This window comes from Dryobates pubescens, chromosome 6 (genome assembly GCF_014839835.1).
Source record: "Dryobates pubescens isolate bDryPub1 chromosome 6, bDryPub1.pri, whole genome shotgun sequence".
Lineage (NCBI taxonomy): Eukaryota > Metazoa > Chordata > Aves > Piciformes > Picidae > Dryobates > Dryobates pubescens.
The window spans coordinates 36,961,286-36,978,053 of record NC_071617.1 but is presented as its reverse complement, the minus strand read 5'-3'; the positions used below and the strand labels follow the sequence as shown (position 1 = coordinate 36,978,053).

Genomic DNA, 16,768 nt, shown 5'->3' with positions numbered 1-16,768 from the left:
TACAACTACCTGAAGGGTGGTTGTAGCCAGGAAGGGGTTGGTCTCTTCTCCCAGGCAACCAGCACCAGAACAAGGGGACACAGTCTCAAGCTGCGCCAGGGGAGGTTTAGACTCGAGGTGAGGAGAAAGTTCTTCACCGAGCGAGTCATTCGTCATTGGAATGGGCTGCCCAGGGAGGTGGTGGAGTCACCGTCCCTGGAGGTGTTCAAGAGGAGATTGGACATGGCACTTGGTGCCATGGTCTAGTCATGAGGTCTGTGGAGACAGGTTGGACTCGATGATCCTCGAGGTCTCTTCCAACCTTGGTGATACTGTGATACTGTATAATGAGAAGCAAAAGCAGACTAATACTGTGCATGAGCTAAAATGGTTATCTTTCAAGAATGCCAGCCCTTTGTACTTTCTACAAAAATTGTATCAAGTGGAAATTATATCCCTCATTCTTCTGTTAGTCTGTCCATGATCAGTTGTGAAGAATACATGGATGTTTGCCAGAGATATGAAGGTTAAGGTACAATTTAATAATAACACATTCTTCCCCTTATATGGTTCTTTAAATCCAAGGGCAGGAGAACAATTCACAAATAATAGTTTAGCCTTGTAACATTCATGCTGTAAATCATGACCCAGCCACATAGTGGTCACATTCTTTAAGTATGTAAATATTCCTATGTTCAGAAAGGAGGAATTACTTAATCACAGGCTTATCACTGTACACTTAAATCCATTGCTGGATTGGGGTGAACAGTGTTTTCAGTAGTGTGAAGATGACTGGTGGGCTTCCTTGAGTTGATTGTATGGAAAGGCCTGTATACAAGCAATTTTACCACTTCTCTTACTGTAAGTCTAATCTATTGTCTTCTAATTTGGTTTGTTCTTACTGGTGTTTAAACTGCTTGCATCCTGGATTCCCATTAAGTTCTAGATGACAGTACTCATTTAAAATCTGTGATTATTGGTATTCATCTTAGGTGTAGTCTGAGGGAGAAGAATCTGGTCCACAGAGATGTCGAAACAGTGTAGAATGTAATGAAAATAAGTGACTTGTGGTAAAGTTTGTCAAACTAAATTGAATACAAGCCCCAGTTTACTTTTCCTCTCCCGTAAACACACAAAAAACTTCTAGTACCATTAGAGATAAAAACTTTTACTGCCAAGATCCTTAATCCTGAACAGGGGTCAAACATCAGAACTGATGCTTTGTGTTGTTTGTTTTTGGTTTTGGTTGGTTGGTTGGTTCAGTTGGTTTGTTGGTTTGTTTTACCATGAAGCATGCAGCTGTGCAAGTGAAAAAGCCAATGGTCTTTACAAGTGTTTCAAGGAGAAAGAAAATTAATTAATTGCAATAAAAGGTTGACTTTTCTTGAGAATTATAAACCAAATCCTGGGCATCTTAGAAATAGATGTCATTATTTGGAGAAGTATCTTAATAGTTTCGGCAGCTAAATAAAAAGTGTTTGAATTTTAGTTTGTTATGTATCAAGATACACTTTCAGGTTGTCATCTTCCTTTTACCCATTTATTGCTGAAATACTGCCTCCTATAGAAATTGTTTTGCTAATTATAAACAAAGTATAGTTACCTAAGCTAGCACTTCTGTGTTAAGTGTGTTTTCAAGAATTAAACCAGAGGCTGGAACTATGGCAGCTTTTTTATCTTAGTGACCTGTGGCTCCTACTCCTTGCTAACAACACTTAGAAATTGTATTTTTGTTTGATGAAAGACATTTCTTTAACTAAGGCTAATAACAGAGTGGGAGCAGGTTCTGACAAGATGCCAGAATCTTTTGAGCAGCAATATGGGTCGTCTTCCAGACACAAATATCTATCAGCTGAAAATGCTTGACTATGCCATGGATGCCTGTATTAACCTTGAATCCTGGGAAGAGGCTTTGTATTATGGCAGCAAGACTCTGGAACCATACAGGTAAGAGATGTGATTGGTTGAACTGTTTCCAAAGGTGGGGGGAGATGGGGCTGTTTCATTAAAAACAAAGGTTGTGTTTTTTCTACATGATTCATACTGGGTTTAGTTCTTGCTATATGTCTTGCCTTGCTTTCCAGGCTAATAGATGAGGCAAAACTCCCATTCTGATTCCACGGACAGCCTGAAAGCAAATAAAATGGTAATGGGAATTGTAATAATAGCTGATTATTAGCTCCTCACTGTTCTATGTGTTCAGATGCTGCACTACCCCAATCAAAAGGTGACTTTCTGCTTCAGACTCCATTGCTGTGATGAACTAGGGAGCTCTCTGAAATAATATATGTTCACTGTATACTCTATACATAAAGCTTACAGGAAGAATAAAAGGCAATCTTGCAGAGTGCAATATCAACTGAAAATGAAAGAAAAACCCAGTTCCTCATTTGGGGAGGAGCTGAGGTGGTGAAGCACTTGCTGTTCTTCTCTCATGGTCAGTACTCCTATGCTATGTGCTGGGAGAGTTTCTGAGTCTGATGGCCTTTTTTCAATACGGAGAGATGCTCTAGGAGATCGTGCTTCATGTGGTGGGTCTTAAAACATGATCAGAACCTGTAGATGTAATGCACCTTTGGTCATCTAGTGAAGAAAGAGCTAATGCTGTCTGCTTTGTTGCGTGTTCTAAAAGCTCTAAGACTCAAACCTCTGAGTTCTGGATATTTGTGTTGTTTGTAACCAATTGTAAGCCTTATGTTGAATACCCAGGTGTAATGTCCTTCACAAATGAATGTCCATTCTTGGTAAGGGCTTTTTGAGAGCATCCATTTTTTCTCTGTTGGTTCTTCTACACCATGTGATGTCTTGGCACATAGCATGTTATTGAGAAGTGTGAGGGGTATGCTAAGTGCTGAGCAATATGTGCCACTGTGGACATGAACATCTCAGATTTTACATGTCTTACCTAATCAAACCAGAATGCCATCAACATTTAGCATTTTGCCTAAGGAAATTTCACCTGGCATAAAATTTCACCTGAATAAAACTCTGGGGTTTATTTGAGAAACAGCACAGCATGTCATTGCTTTCCATATAAAGGCATCTGAATAGTTTGTGCTATATCAAAGGTGTAGAGAAGCTCAGTGTTCATATGACTATTACTTCTCATAAAGGAGTGCATGAGTGCCTCCAAATTCCTTCTGGGTGAATTTCGTGTCATGTATGTTCTTAACCTTTCAAACATGGCTTATGTAGTACTACAGCAGTACATGCTTCCTGACAGCCTTTTGCCATATGGAATGCTCCAAATAAACAGAGTAGTCTACCTATTTACATGTTCCCTTTTAAAATAAAACCCCCAAGCAAACCAAAAACCCTCACCTGTTTTTTATTTTATAACTTGTTAACTTAGTTCTTCAGAACTGAAATTAGAGGATTTTTCTACAGACATTTCCAGCAGCAGAGATTACAGTGAGACCAAACACAGTTTTACCAGATCATTAATAAAGCTTTTTCTGTTGTACTTGCGAAAGTGTACTGCATTTTTCAAGCTGTTTAATGCAGGAGTTTGGAGACAGAGGAAAGGTTTTGACTGTTCACTCAGTATCTCTTAAAGAATGCTATTTGCATGACATGTTTGACCTTTTTTGCACCTTGAAGAGCTCGTCTTTGTTCTCTCCTCATCCAGAAGTATTATTTAAGAGAGGTTTTCCGTTGCTGTGCTTTCGTTATACCTTCAAGTCATTACTACAAGCTTTGACACACCTGAAACAAAATCCTCAGTTTCTCATTACAACAAATTGTGGCCTGAGCAGCAGGAGAGCAAATCCTGGGAAATCTTTTGGGATGCATTGAATTTCTCCTGTTGAATCAATCTGCTGCTTGGCTGCTCCTGCAGTTCCATTATAGCTATCTATTTTATTTTCCTCACCCCTGGAAAAAGTACTTGTAGAGCTCTCCACAGGGAATCGCCTGAGAATTCGAGCAGTCCATATAAATAGGAAATTATTGTTGCAACTTTAAAGGCTCTGGAGATTTGGTCAAAAAAACCCTTTTAATTTCATCTAATGTGTTTATTGCGCATTTTCCATTTCTTCATCAGGAGTATTACATTTCAGTGCTGTGTGACACATTGTATTATAATGTATGTTTCATTAGGGTGGTTGCTGACTTTTTCAGAATCATCCACTTTATGTAACTGGCAGAGACAAATGGTTAAACTGGTTTGTCATACTAAACACCAACATCCATGTTTTAAGTAATTACAATAACCTGTGAGGAACCTCTCAGATATTTTTAGAACTTCCAAAGGAAGGGGAGAGACAGTGGCTTTCAAGATGAAAAGCTGCCTTCTCCTTTAGTGCTGAACTTTAACTGTCCATTGTTTGTTAAAACCGATGACGTGTACTTTCACTGAGTAGCCTAAACCAAATGTACCTACACAGCTTTTCCTATAAATGTCATAGTAGTAATCTGTCTGCCCAAAAGCCTTGGCAAAAGCTAAGATATTTGCCTCAGTGAAAACTGTCCCACATCATAGTCAGCACTCAGCAGCTTGCAAAAATAAACTTCCTTTCAAAAATCCTCATGAGCCTTAACCACAGAATAACAGAATATCAGCAAGAGGTGTTACATGGGTTTGTCATGTCTCAGCATATTCACGCTGGGCTGACTGCAGCTCTTGGAGGATCAGATTCAGAGATACTGAGTAAGTCAGAGTTCCCTTAAGTTACTTCTGAGGAAGGACTTCAGCATTTAGCCTTTAAATTGCAGAGAAGGCATACATATTTTGGAGATTGAGTTTGGGGTGGTTTTTTTCCCCCCTTGTTTTAAGTATTCAGTGTTTACACTGAAGATAAAGACTGGATATATGGACCTGTTATAAAACTGCTAGATGCCCTCAGTTATTGCAATAAGAGAATAATAGGAAGGAAAAAAAGTAGCCAAGTGACACCACAGGCCTGCTGGATTTATGAATCAAGAAGGGGTTGGCTCTCTGGGCTCCTGTGGAATCAGATCTGTTGAGTTTCCAATGCATAGTACAAACATATTCATCTGTTTCTGTTGTGCACTGCTCATAATCTCCTGCAGAACTTGAAGCGAACATCTAAGCCCCCCTGTTTTTCAGATGGGCTATTTTAATTAACAACCCTTCACTTCCAATGCTGCAGTGTTAGGACTTACCAGAGGGCTCCAACATTAACAAGAAGAAATTCCTTCTTTTCATCCTGTGCAGAGGTGTTGTGCAGAGCCACAGTTCTGTCTCTTCCTTCAGCAGCCTTGTATATCCTTCCCCCTCCATCCTCCCTCTGCTGAGTCAGCACCAGTACAAGGCTTGTGCTGATGTGGCTGTTCTGATGCTGGAGTGGGAGGGAGCTGAGTAGGTGTGAGTATCCCATATTCGTGTTAGACATGCATCATTCGTCAGCTCGTCTCACTCCTCCTGTCCTCTGCCCCTTCAAATGACATTTTGCAGTATGCCATTACTACTGGTTTCCTCAGTGACTGAGGTCTTTTAGGGAACAGGGAAAACAGTCAATTCAATTTTGGTTTGATTTGCATAGGGCTATGTTTAATAACAGTGACCGAGGCGTGCTTCTTGTGGGCTGTTTTCTGAGAACATGGTTGAATTTTCATTGTGTGAATGAAATTACAGGCAAGAATTTTTGATTTGGAATTCTGACTCAATAGATATGATGGACTGTATAGTGTCCAAGTATATGCACTCCAATCAAGAGGGAAATTCAAAATTGGTGGTTGCCATAGTATCTTTTGCATGAGTCATGATCTTGTAAGAACGCTAAAAATAGCTGCAGAACCTAATATTCCTGAAAGAGATTCTGAACCTATTTCCTTCTCTTTGAAAAGGCACTCCACTAAAGAGACTGATTAGTAGTCATGAGGTCTTGAGTGACAGGTTGGACTTGATGATCTTTGAGGCCTTTTCCAACTCTATTGATTCTATGATTCTATGATTTGTCGCCCGCTTCAAATGTGTTTTACAAAACCACCCTGCGGTTACAGCTATGTCTTTTGCAGCACACACATAACGTATACAACTGCTGGAAATAAATTTAAATTGTTCATCTTTACCTATCATCAGACATATATGGTTCAACAGACTCCTGACTACTGGCAAGTTCTGAGACACTTGAATGTACACTGAAAGACTCCCTAGAAAACTCCACCGAGTGAACTGCAGTGATAACTAGGACCACTGGGGGATGCTAGTGGTTAAGGGTTAAAGTTGGATTCACCGCCAGTCGGCACCCTGGTTGTGCGAGGTCCCCTGGGCTGGCGGATTTCTGAGCCTAGAGATAGCGGTAATTCAGTGACCAAAGTTCAGTGTCCTAATCATAAAACATCAGTAGTAAACATAAATCTTAGCTCAGGGATCAAATGAGAGGGAGAGAAATATGTGAAGGTGGAGAAAGCAACTCAAAGGGAGAGTGAAACAAAGAACAAAAAGAATAAAATTACATTGCTCCCATTTCTGGGGTGTTAGAAAATGGCTAAGGGCATTTATTTCCAATGTTATTATCCACATCTATGGAAAGAAGAGAAAAAAACCAACTTACCAAACAAGTGTAAACCAAGTATAGCTTGTGGGAAAATCTGAATAGCTGGGATATCCTTTCTTTCTGTTGTCTAAAAAAAATATGTGAATTAAGATAAGGGAAATTATTTGTGATTCGTGAGTGCTTCCATGTATTTGTCATCTAGAGATGGTAAGATAGTAGTCCCAAGTAAACATCAGACATTTGTGAAAAGAAGTAGATATGTTTTATAGAAGAATAGATTGTATCTGTGGAAATGAGCAAGGCTGGGGACGCCACATCTCATTGGAACTTCAGTGAGCCGTTGCTATAAACCAAGTGAAGAGCAGCCTTGGTGCACCTTCAATGTAAAGAAATCACCAGAGGGATGAGAGCTTGATAGTGAAAAACTGCTAAGATGGGTAGAAACAGTGGACAACAAGATCACCTCTCCACTTTCCTCCCAGGCTACTGATAGCAGATCAGTCTTCACTGCTTGTATTTCGTGAATGATATGAAATTAGCTGACACGATTAGCATACACCAGGCCATGTTTACAAACCACCACAACTCATGAAGCAATTAGAAATCCTCATAAGATATTGCTGGTGTTATATTTGTAGTCTACCAAAAAAATTCTTCACTTAAACACGTATCTCGTAGTGTAGGTCAGACCTTCTCTTGCACTCTGTATATTGCCATGTTATATTTTATTTTTTAAAATAATAAAATAGGATATGTATGAACATTTGTAAAAATTGTGTGGTGATTGTCTTTGTTCTTACTTTGTTCCCCACTTTATTGCTCTCTACAGCTACCTGAAGGGAGGTTGTAGACAGGTGGGGGCTGGTCTCTTCTCCCATGCAACCAGCACCAGAACAAGAGGACACAGTCTCAAGCTGCACCGGGGGAGGTTTAGGCTGGATGTTAGGAAGAAATTCTTCATAGAGAGAGTGATTTGCCCATTGGAATGGGCTACCCGGGGAGGTGGTGGAGTCACCATCACTGGAGGTGTTTAAGAAGAGACTGGATGGGGTACTTGGTGTCATAGTTTAGTTGATTAGTGTTAGATGATAGGTTGGACATGATGATCTCAAAGGTCTCTTCCAACCTGGTCTATTCTATTCTATTCTATTCTATTCTATTCTATTCTATTCTATTCTTTTATCTCACATATCCTTTATATGAGCTAACACAAGCCTCTCAGTACATTTTTTTGTTGCATAATTTTTGTTTTCATCAGAAACCTAAAGATGGGTTGTGTTCTGGGACAAATACACATCACAATGTCATGAAAACTCTAAACTCTAGTTGGTTCTTTTTTGTTGGTCCTCTGGGCAGGAAAGCATGGTATAAATTGGAGAGTCTATTGTCTCTGGCTAATTGTAAGTAATTCTTCCAAAAGACAGATGTTTGCAGCAGTATTTGCAGAATTTCTGGCTTCCGTACCTGTTTCATAAACAGAGAGCATGTTTGCCCCTGCCCTGTTTTCTTTAAAGATCTCTTAAAGCACTTCAGCAGCACACTCCTGTCTTTCATTGCTCCTTACTTCCTCCCCTTCAGAAACAAACAAACAAACAAACAAACAAACAAAAAAGTTTATGTCTGAAGTCTGGTGCCTAAGTTATCTGTGTGCCGATCAATCCATTTCCCACGTGCAAATGGATTTTCTGGTTTGCTACTTGCTTGCCACATACATCTGGATAGCACCAGAGCCTTCTGTAAACTCACACTTCCACAAGTGCTCCACCATCTACCTACCTTTCCTCATTTACACATATTGTGCATATGGATAACATTCCTGACTTACTTAGTCATGCCAGCTCTTTTTCAGGCATAACTTTCATCTTTCTTTGTTGTCCAAAGTACTCCATCACGCATAAGCAGAAGTTCAGCAACATCAGTGTTAATTTACAGTACCACATTTCTTCTGTAGGCTAAGACTTTCTTAAATAGCTTAATTGCTGCAATATTTTTTCTGACAGTATTCATCCAACAGCTCTATATTTCTTTACCAGTGCTTACTAGCTTCAGCTTTAGCTTCTAATTTAAGTTTTAATTTCACCATTCACTCATGCCAAGAATTGTCTGAATCTGGATTTTGCAGATGGTGATCTCCTAGTGATGTTAGTAAACTAAATTACCAACTTTCCCAGCTTGTGTTTTTCTCTGACACAAGTGCTGATTTCTCATCTCTCACATAGCATTTCCAAGATGTTTTAAGACACTTCTCGAATGACCTGTGTTCTCTGTCAATGATAACTTCATCTGTGGAAATTATTTTTTTCCCCATTGTAAGATCTCTTTCAGATGAAGGTGTTAGACCATTCAGGGCATCAGACTTTGTCTAGAATAAGGGTTTCAGTCCTAGTCTACATGCTTACCAGAATTGAAAGATTCAGTTTGAATATATTTTGTGGGGTTTCTTTTTGTGCTGGGGTTTTTTGTTGCATTTTTATTTTTGCTTGTTTGTGTTGATGTTGTTGTGTTGGTTGTGGGGTGTTGTGGGTTTGTTTTGGTTTGGTTCTTTTGGTGTTTGGGGTTTTTTGGCGGGTTTTGGTTGGTTGGTTGGCTTTTTTTTCACTCAGGCAGTAATTATTGGTATCTTTGCCTTGTACCCAGGAGATTTTTAATTTAAAACATTTTTTTACAGACATACTTGAAATTTACTTGCCCTTACCTGAACTCTTTCCATTCATCTGCTTGCTATTACACACCAGTTAAAGGATAGGTGAATAAAACAGAAGTGTGTATTAAACATGTACTAGGCAAATGCATATGGTCTCATCTACCAGCCTACAGAGAAAAATGCAGCATTGTTATTCAGCTGGAGTGATTTGAAGAACAATTTTTTGGGAATTCATAATGTCTGTGTACATTTTGCTCAGAAGGAAAGCAGAGTGCTGAAGGCATACAGATTCAAAACAAAGGTTCAATTGCAACCTGGCTAAGATGGAATTCAGAAGTAACATCAAGGGAACAACTAATCATTAAAAATAGATACCTATGATGCATATGTGGAATTTTGTATTCCTTTGACAGTAACTGAGCATTGATTTGAAGAAGCTATTTTAGAGGCATGGTGAAAAAGGAGACAAAGTGGGGGAGAATTATTTTAAAAGGAAGATAAACTTACAATACTATCTCTGACGAAAGAGGCAAAAAGAAAAAAAAAAGGGCATGGAGAAAATAGCAGCAGAGAAGTTGTAAGGAGCAATGCATTCTCTGGTGAGGAGAATTAGCAAGAGTCTGATCTTAGTCAAAAAATTACTATTTATTTGTTTGAATAAATTGTCAATGTGAGTTGAGGCAAAAAGTGAAGGTATGGTAGTACGTCTAGGGAAGGCATCAATTAAGAGTTCCTAGCACTGGAGATGTGATGAAAAAAGAAAATCATGGTTTTTAAGCAAGACAACAGTCTGAACAACCTTGGAGGTAAATGCTGAAATAGATGAAAAAGCAGTATTTTTTTCTATTGAAAAAGTAGAACAATTACTGAAAAGGAAAAACACAGTTGGGAGGGAGGGAAGAGGAAAGGAGAAGCAGATAAGGAGAGTAAAGAAATTTAAGAATATAGAGTTTGTTTAAAGGGCCAGGGAGAGTGAGTGATGGAAAAATGGTGCTTTGAAGAGGATTGTGCAGAACCAGAAAAATGAAGTATTGTCAAACAAGAGCCATGACAATGAATGACCAAATGTCTAGTGAGGTGATCCATCCATCACAGAAATAAAATATGAAGGTCAAAAAGGTTCTGCAGCAAAATAGGTGATGCCAAGTAAAGCCAAGATTTCCCAGACTGATGCTGACAGGAAGGGAAGTGAAAAAACCTGAACATGCAGGTGAGAGGAAAAGGTAAGTCTGTGCAGTGAGCAAATCCCAGAGACGAGTTGCTAGTGTGGTGGTACACTACAAACTCACCAACTTTTGAATTTATCAGTTCCTGGGTGAAAGAGGTAAAAAGGGAAGATCTCATTAAGAACTGATATTCCCAAAACGCAGAAATCTCCTCATTTTCAGGACGTGCTTTTACTAAGCATGTGCATAACGCTACTTTAATTAATAGATTCATGCATATTCCTGTCCACCATATCAAATCTCTGTAATCTGTATTTCTCTTGACCTGGTCAGGATCTATAAGTCAGTTTTCCTTAATTGCATTAAAACAAAAATGGAGTCCTTCAGTACAGAGGACATTTGGAGGTATTGAAACTAGTTCTAAATTATTTAATCTTGGTTTAGGAAATGCCACAGCCATGTTATGATAGCACTCTGCCTCATGTAATTAGCAGTAGAATGGTACCATAGGGAGCTACTCAAGGAAATGCTGAGAATATTGACTGCTACACATAAAAATTGTTGCACTACTTTATAAATAGAACAGTACCTGGCCTTCAGAAATTTAATCAATGGTTAATCTTCTACTTGCTTCTCTGTGTAATGTTGAAATGTTGTATTATGCAGTTTAGAGTGAAAGGGTTGAGGGTGTGATGTGACACCATGCTCACCTGCAAAACACTCTTGCATGTATTCCCTTGGCTGCCACCAAAGATTCTTCTTCTTTCCTTTATACTCTGGTTTTCTACTAGAATATGTCTCTGCTTTAAGCCAGAACCCAGGACATTGTCTGCTAGCATCTCACCCTGAGACCCCCAGATAATACAATTCAATGGTTAAACAGTCAATTCAGCGCTTCTCTCCCTACCGCTATACCTCTTATATACACCTTTCTCTTCCCTTGAGTATACTGGAACCTTTTTTCTCAGATTCAGTTTGCCATTTCATCATCAGACAGGATGCAGACACCTGAATCACCTTTACTGATGTGACTTTGAAGAGGAAAGTAAGAAGGAAGATAGAAAAAGCAAAATACTGTAGGTAGAGAGCTGAACAAAGATAGTAACTAATCATAAATGTTGGAGGCCTACAAAAGACAGGCTATAGCACTGCAAAACTAAAAGGCTCTGAGAAATAGAAAATAGGTTGCTCAAAGGGACATGAACGCTGACAAGAGGGAGAGCAATATATCAGAAAAAAATTCCCTTCAGAGAGTATGATAAAAGTCTGCTAATTATTAATTTAAAATATGTATTTTGTTAATAAAGTAATCTTATAGGAAAACTGACAAAGGCGTCACACACACGACCAGTAAAGGGAGAGAGGGAAGAGTATAAGCAGCAAAAGAGCAATTACAAGAAGCCCAGAAGTATCAAAATTAGGGGGGAAAAGCCTTTCTTTTAACTCCTCCCTATCACCACAAAAGGTAAAAAAAAGAGAGGGCAAAGAAAACAGATAGTGCTACAGTTTTAAGCATTTTCCTGAGAAGGGAATGCTCTTTCTCTAGCTGTGCAGCTGATGGGCTGCCAGAAGTGAAGATAAAGTTCTGGAATCAAAGTGTGTTCATTAAGCCACATCATGAATACATTTCCATATTAATTCAGGTATGCTGAATGGTGCACACCAAGGATTTAAGGTACTTCTAAGTCTAGCCAGCATTTCAGAAGTCTTTTGAAAACTGGCAAAAGCGACAGCCAAGAAGTAGAAGCGTCATAAACCAGGTCTTTTTACTTGATTCATTGTTGATGAAATAGAAAAGGGGAAAAGAAAGGAAAATCTTTTCGAGCAATAGTGTGCCTGGCAGACTTCAAAAAAATCAAATTAGATCCTACATTGCTAGAAAACAAAAGCCTCAGTATATCAAAAAGAAAAACATTTAGGATATTAATTTCCTTGTCACAGAGGAAATATGCAAGATTTACCACAGCATTTGGTGCAGGACTTCACTATACACAGTGGCACAAAATACATGGTTTTAAAAATTTTCTGTAAATAAAATTGGAGATCTTGCTTGGGAAGAATGGGAAATTGCTGCATATTGTCCCATTTGAGGTGTTATGAAACACAGATGCTGTGTTCTATCAAACATGATGTAACATCTCAAATCTTACCAACAAAGCACACAAAGTAACTTATGACAAGGTGAATGTCCTACTCATTTGTTGCCTGCTCTCATGGCTGTAGCTGTAGCACCACATAAGGCATTCTATTTTTCAGGGGATTTCAAAATGTGTAACCAAGTGGGGTAGTATTACCTTCACCAATTCAACATCTCAGAATTTTGAGATGAAAAGTAGGTTTACATATTTATGGTAAGATAACATCCTGGATGCAAACTCACACATTATATGTTGCTACCCATTGTTATTCATTTCATCTGTGTGTTGATGAGATGAACTCTCCCAATGCTGGATATTTATCAAGAGATGTTATCAAATTATGCAAGCTTGCTTGTACCAGTAGAGAAAAAGAAAAAGAGGGAGAAGGGGATAAAAAAAGATCTTTCTCATGTAACAGATCATTAGCATTAAGCTGTGCCACAAATAAAAGAATACTGACCATCACCAAAATGTTTAATTTTATTAAGTATTCCATATTTTCAACCATCTGTCTTGTTCTGAGAGCAGTATTTTCCCAGGGAAGTATTCATGTCCTATGATATCTTGAGGAGAACAAGAAAGTACAGTGATTATACAGCTCTTGTTAAACTGTGTCCATCAATGCCCGACCAACTCCATATATTGTGGTAGGACATGACTTTTCCCAACCTGTTTGCAGTGGTAAGGATTGTCACTCTGATCTCTGAAAAACACCAGGGACAATGTATTTTCTGCATCCAGTGATGCTAACAAAAACCCACCATGAACTGGACTCAGACTGTGAAAAGTTAAGCAAGGGAAGAGGTAAAACAGATTTGCTGATAAATGAAAAGAGCATAGATCTATAGAAATCAGTGGTGTTTTGTGGACCCTGGTTTCACTAAAAGTCTCAGCAACATACACTTCAGTGGTAAAAGGCCTTCACTGTTGGCAATAGTAGTGTGGTGTTACATAACTCTCTCTGTGTGTGAGTCTGCTTAGGGAGTTAAGCATTGTTTTCTTCTATAAAATCTATTCATAATGTCAGAACTGCACAAATATTTACCAGATTCATTGTGGAAGAAAATTCACTTACAGTTTCTCTGATATTTACCCTAAGATGCTATCCCTTCTATTTTTGTGCCCTATAATCCAATAAAGGGAGCTGCTTGGATGCTCTAAATTGAACTTGTTTGACATCAGGTGAGGATGTAAAGCATTCTCCATGACATATTACCTTTCTTCAAGGCACAAATGCAGATATTTATGCTGTATATTCACATTTTCATGTACTGGTTTCTCTTGCTGTTACTTCTTCCTAGCTGGGTAAATTCACAGTTCACTGTATTGTTGACGTCTCTGACACACTGAGTTGTATTTTACCTCATTTTTGTTGCTCTTGCTTTTTATATCTGCCTGTTATTCCCTGTCTTTGCATACATTTTACTAAGATCTGTTAGTAATGACTTCAAGCAAATATGTGTGTGCTTAAGCCATACAAGTTACATTCCAGTAAACAGCACAATCCTTTGGCCATTTCTGCACACTCCTCAGGTGGCTTATTCCTAGACCCCCAAGGATAGCCTTTGGCAAATTTCTGCTCACTTGTGTTTACCTGACGTTGACAAAAGTGATTTGATTTCCATGGTGTTTGGCAGTGCTGGTAACAGCAATGTCTTATATAAAGATACCTTAGCCAGTTCCTGAAGCAAAGTTAGTGTGTTGTAGTCAATACAATAACACTACCCCAACTTGTGATTAAGTGCCTAGTGAGTTCCATTTCCTTATAAGAGCATGTATAAGAACCCAAGAATGTATGCCACAAGTGAACTGAGCATTAATCTCTCAGCAGCTTAAGTGTGTTTGGGATAGTGCACTGGAAATATGCAGTATAGTGACATAGTGTTTGTTCTCTGGGAAGCACTTAAGAGCAGATGGAACCTGTAAAATAAACTGATTGATGAAAGCATGAAGATTCTATCAGGTTTTTTTGTATGCTTCCTCTTTTTTTTTTAGCCTAAACAAACACAGACAACATATGCTTCAACTTTCAGCGAGGTGCCAGTAGGTGCAGGTGGGAAACCCAAAATGAATAGGTGCACAGAAATTCATCTGGAACAGACTTTTAATTAAAAAACGTGCTTCTCTGCTAAAATAATGGGATGGGTAAAAAGTACAGTATCAGTGTTTATATATTGTAAGGAACTGAAAAAAAAACCAACAAAAAACCAACAAACCAAAACCCTAAAGATTCTGCAGCAACATAAAGAATAAGATGCTGGAGGCTTATCCATGTTATGAAATATAGATATTACTATTTAATATTTCAGGCATAGATATTATATCCAAACACTGCCATAACTTATTTACAATGGTTGCATACAGGTACTGATATTTAGTTGTGGGCAATATATTTCACACAAAGAAATATGCAAATGATGTAAACAATTTGAGCAAAAATCTGAAGCTTACAATGGAGCAATTCAGATTAGAGAGAGACTAGCTGCATTTTGCGGTTTTCCACAATTGGGACTCCGTAGCAAATCAGACATGCTCCACCATGTGCTCCACCATGTGGAGGGCTGTGCCAGCTAAAGGGTTTCCAGGGGTTTGCAGCTTTGTTTCTCTGAGGGCTTGTCCTCCTGTGTGTTGATAGGAGGGTAGTTCCGGTGCTTAGGTCAGACACTCAGGTCCTGTCTCTCTTGGGTTGGGCTGCAGTAACTCTCGCTGGGGGCATGTTCCCCTGTGCATTTCAGGCAAGGCAGCTGATGCCACTGGCTGGCGGGCTACACCTTTGCTTCTCTGGGGACATGTCCCCTGGTGCGGTGCAGGCAAGGCAGCTGATACAGCTGGCCAGCAGGCTGGGGTTTTGGGGTTCTCTGGTGCTTGGGATTGCTTGCCAGCTCACATGGCAAGGCTTATGGGTTTGGAGCATCTGGTCCCCTGCAGCTCTTGGCTTGGCAGTGGTGTAGCTTGCCTGCTATGAAAGACTTTTCATCTGCAACTTCAATGGAGGCACAACTCTTGTTGCTTTCTGGGTAAACAAGGCAAATTGCTTACGACTTGGCTGCTATTAATAGTGTCCAAAGACAATTAATGGTCAATGGTGAAAGAGAAAGATAAGATAGAAACACGATACCTAACCTATAGAAGCAAGTCTGTCCAAATATGGCCAGAGACACACATAGTCCATAGGTGTGTCACAACATTAGGTACACATGCATCACGTACACTTAGTTAATCTGGACCTCAGGACGAGTCCAGACAAGCCAGGTTTTACAGACTTCCAGGAAATGAGCCCATTGTCTGGTTTAGGGCGTGTTTGGGCTTGTCTCTCCAGGACAATCAGCAATTTCAGTTCAATGGAAAATTAAGTCCAGATCAGATATGCCTTAAAATTCTAGCATGAATCAATGGCGTCAATAAAGACAAGGTAGGGTTGTATGGAAACCACATGCAATCTGTAACATTTAATAGGAAAATGTTAAGCATCTTGCAGATCTGTTGAAGCGTAGCAACAAAGGATGTAGTTGCAAGTTGAATTCCACTAGGCTGTGTATGTATGGAAGACATTACAGTTATATCCTTAATCATGACTTTCTGAGCTTCACCACTTGGTAATCTGAAGGAATAATAAACCCTGTATCATGATTTGGAACTCTTGTATGTTTGTGCAAAGCTTCACCACAGTCACTACTTAATGAATTCAGAGTTGTGTGCCACTGTGGTGGTGACAATTCAGGTTTTGTGTTCCAAACTTTGCATCAAGTTGATCCTTTGGGTGGAATTTGCAGCCCACATTGGCATTTATCCTTTTGTTTTATACTGAACTAAATCAGCTTAATAACTGAATCAGAAGAAAGGCTACATTTTTAGAAAATTGGGGGAGGGGCAGTTCTTATTTTTCTTCTTTTTTTTTTTTTTTTTTTTTTTTTAACAATCAAATCCATATGTATCCCAAAATAAATTTAAAAGGAGAATGCCTTCTTTTCTGTGTAGTGCAGAATTTCTGTACAGGATCTTTTTTCTGTGCAGGATCTTTTTTCAGCTCATTGTGAGAAATTTGTGTACGAGGAGAGGCTGAGTGAGCTGGGATTGTTTAGCCTGGAGAAGGGGAGACTCAGAGGAGACCTCATTGCTGTCTATAACTACCTGAAGGGGGTTGAAGCCAGGAGGGAGTTGGTCTCTTCTCTCAAGCAACCAGCACCAGAACAAGAGGATACAGTCTCAAGGGGAAGTTTAGGCTCAAGGTGAGGAGAAAGTTCTTCACTGGGAGAGTTGTTCACCATTGGAATGGGCTGCCCAGGGAGGTGGTGGAGTCACCATCCCTGGAGGTGTTCAAGAGGGAATTGGACGTGGCACTTGGTGCCATGGTCTAGTCATGAGGTCTTGGGTGACAGG

At 39.3% G+C, this 16,768-nt stretch overlaps 1 protein-coding gene across 1 annotated transcript in view; it reads left to right on the top strand.

The window, feature by feature from the left end:
- SMYD3 (SET and MYND domain containing 3) overlaps positions 1–16,768 on the top strand; it is a 404,049-nt gene that overhangs the window by 350,402 nt on the left and 36,879 nt on the right. The window contains exon 10 of the mRNA XM_009900927.2: positions 1,752–1,926. Coding sequence (XP_009899229.2) covers positions 1,752–1,926 — 175 coding nt within the window. The remainder of the gene's footprint in view (positions 1–1,751; positions 1,927–16,768) is intronic.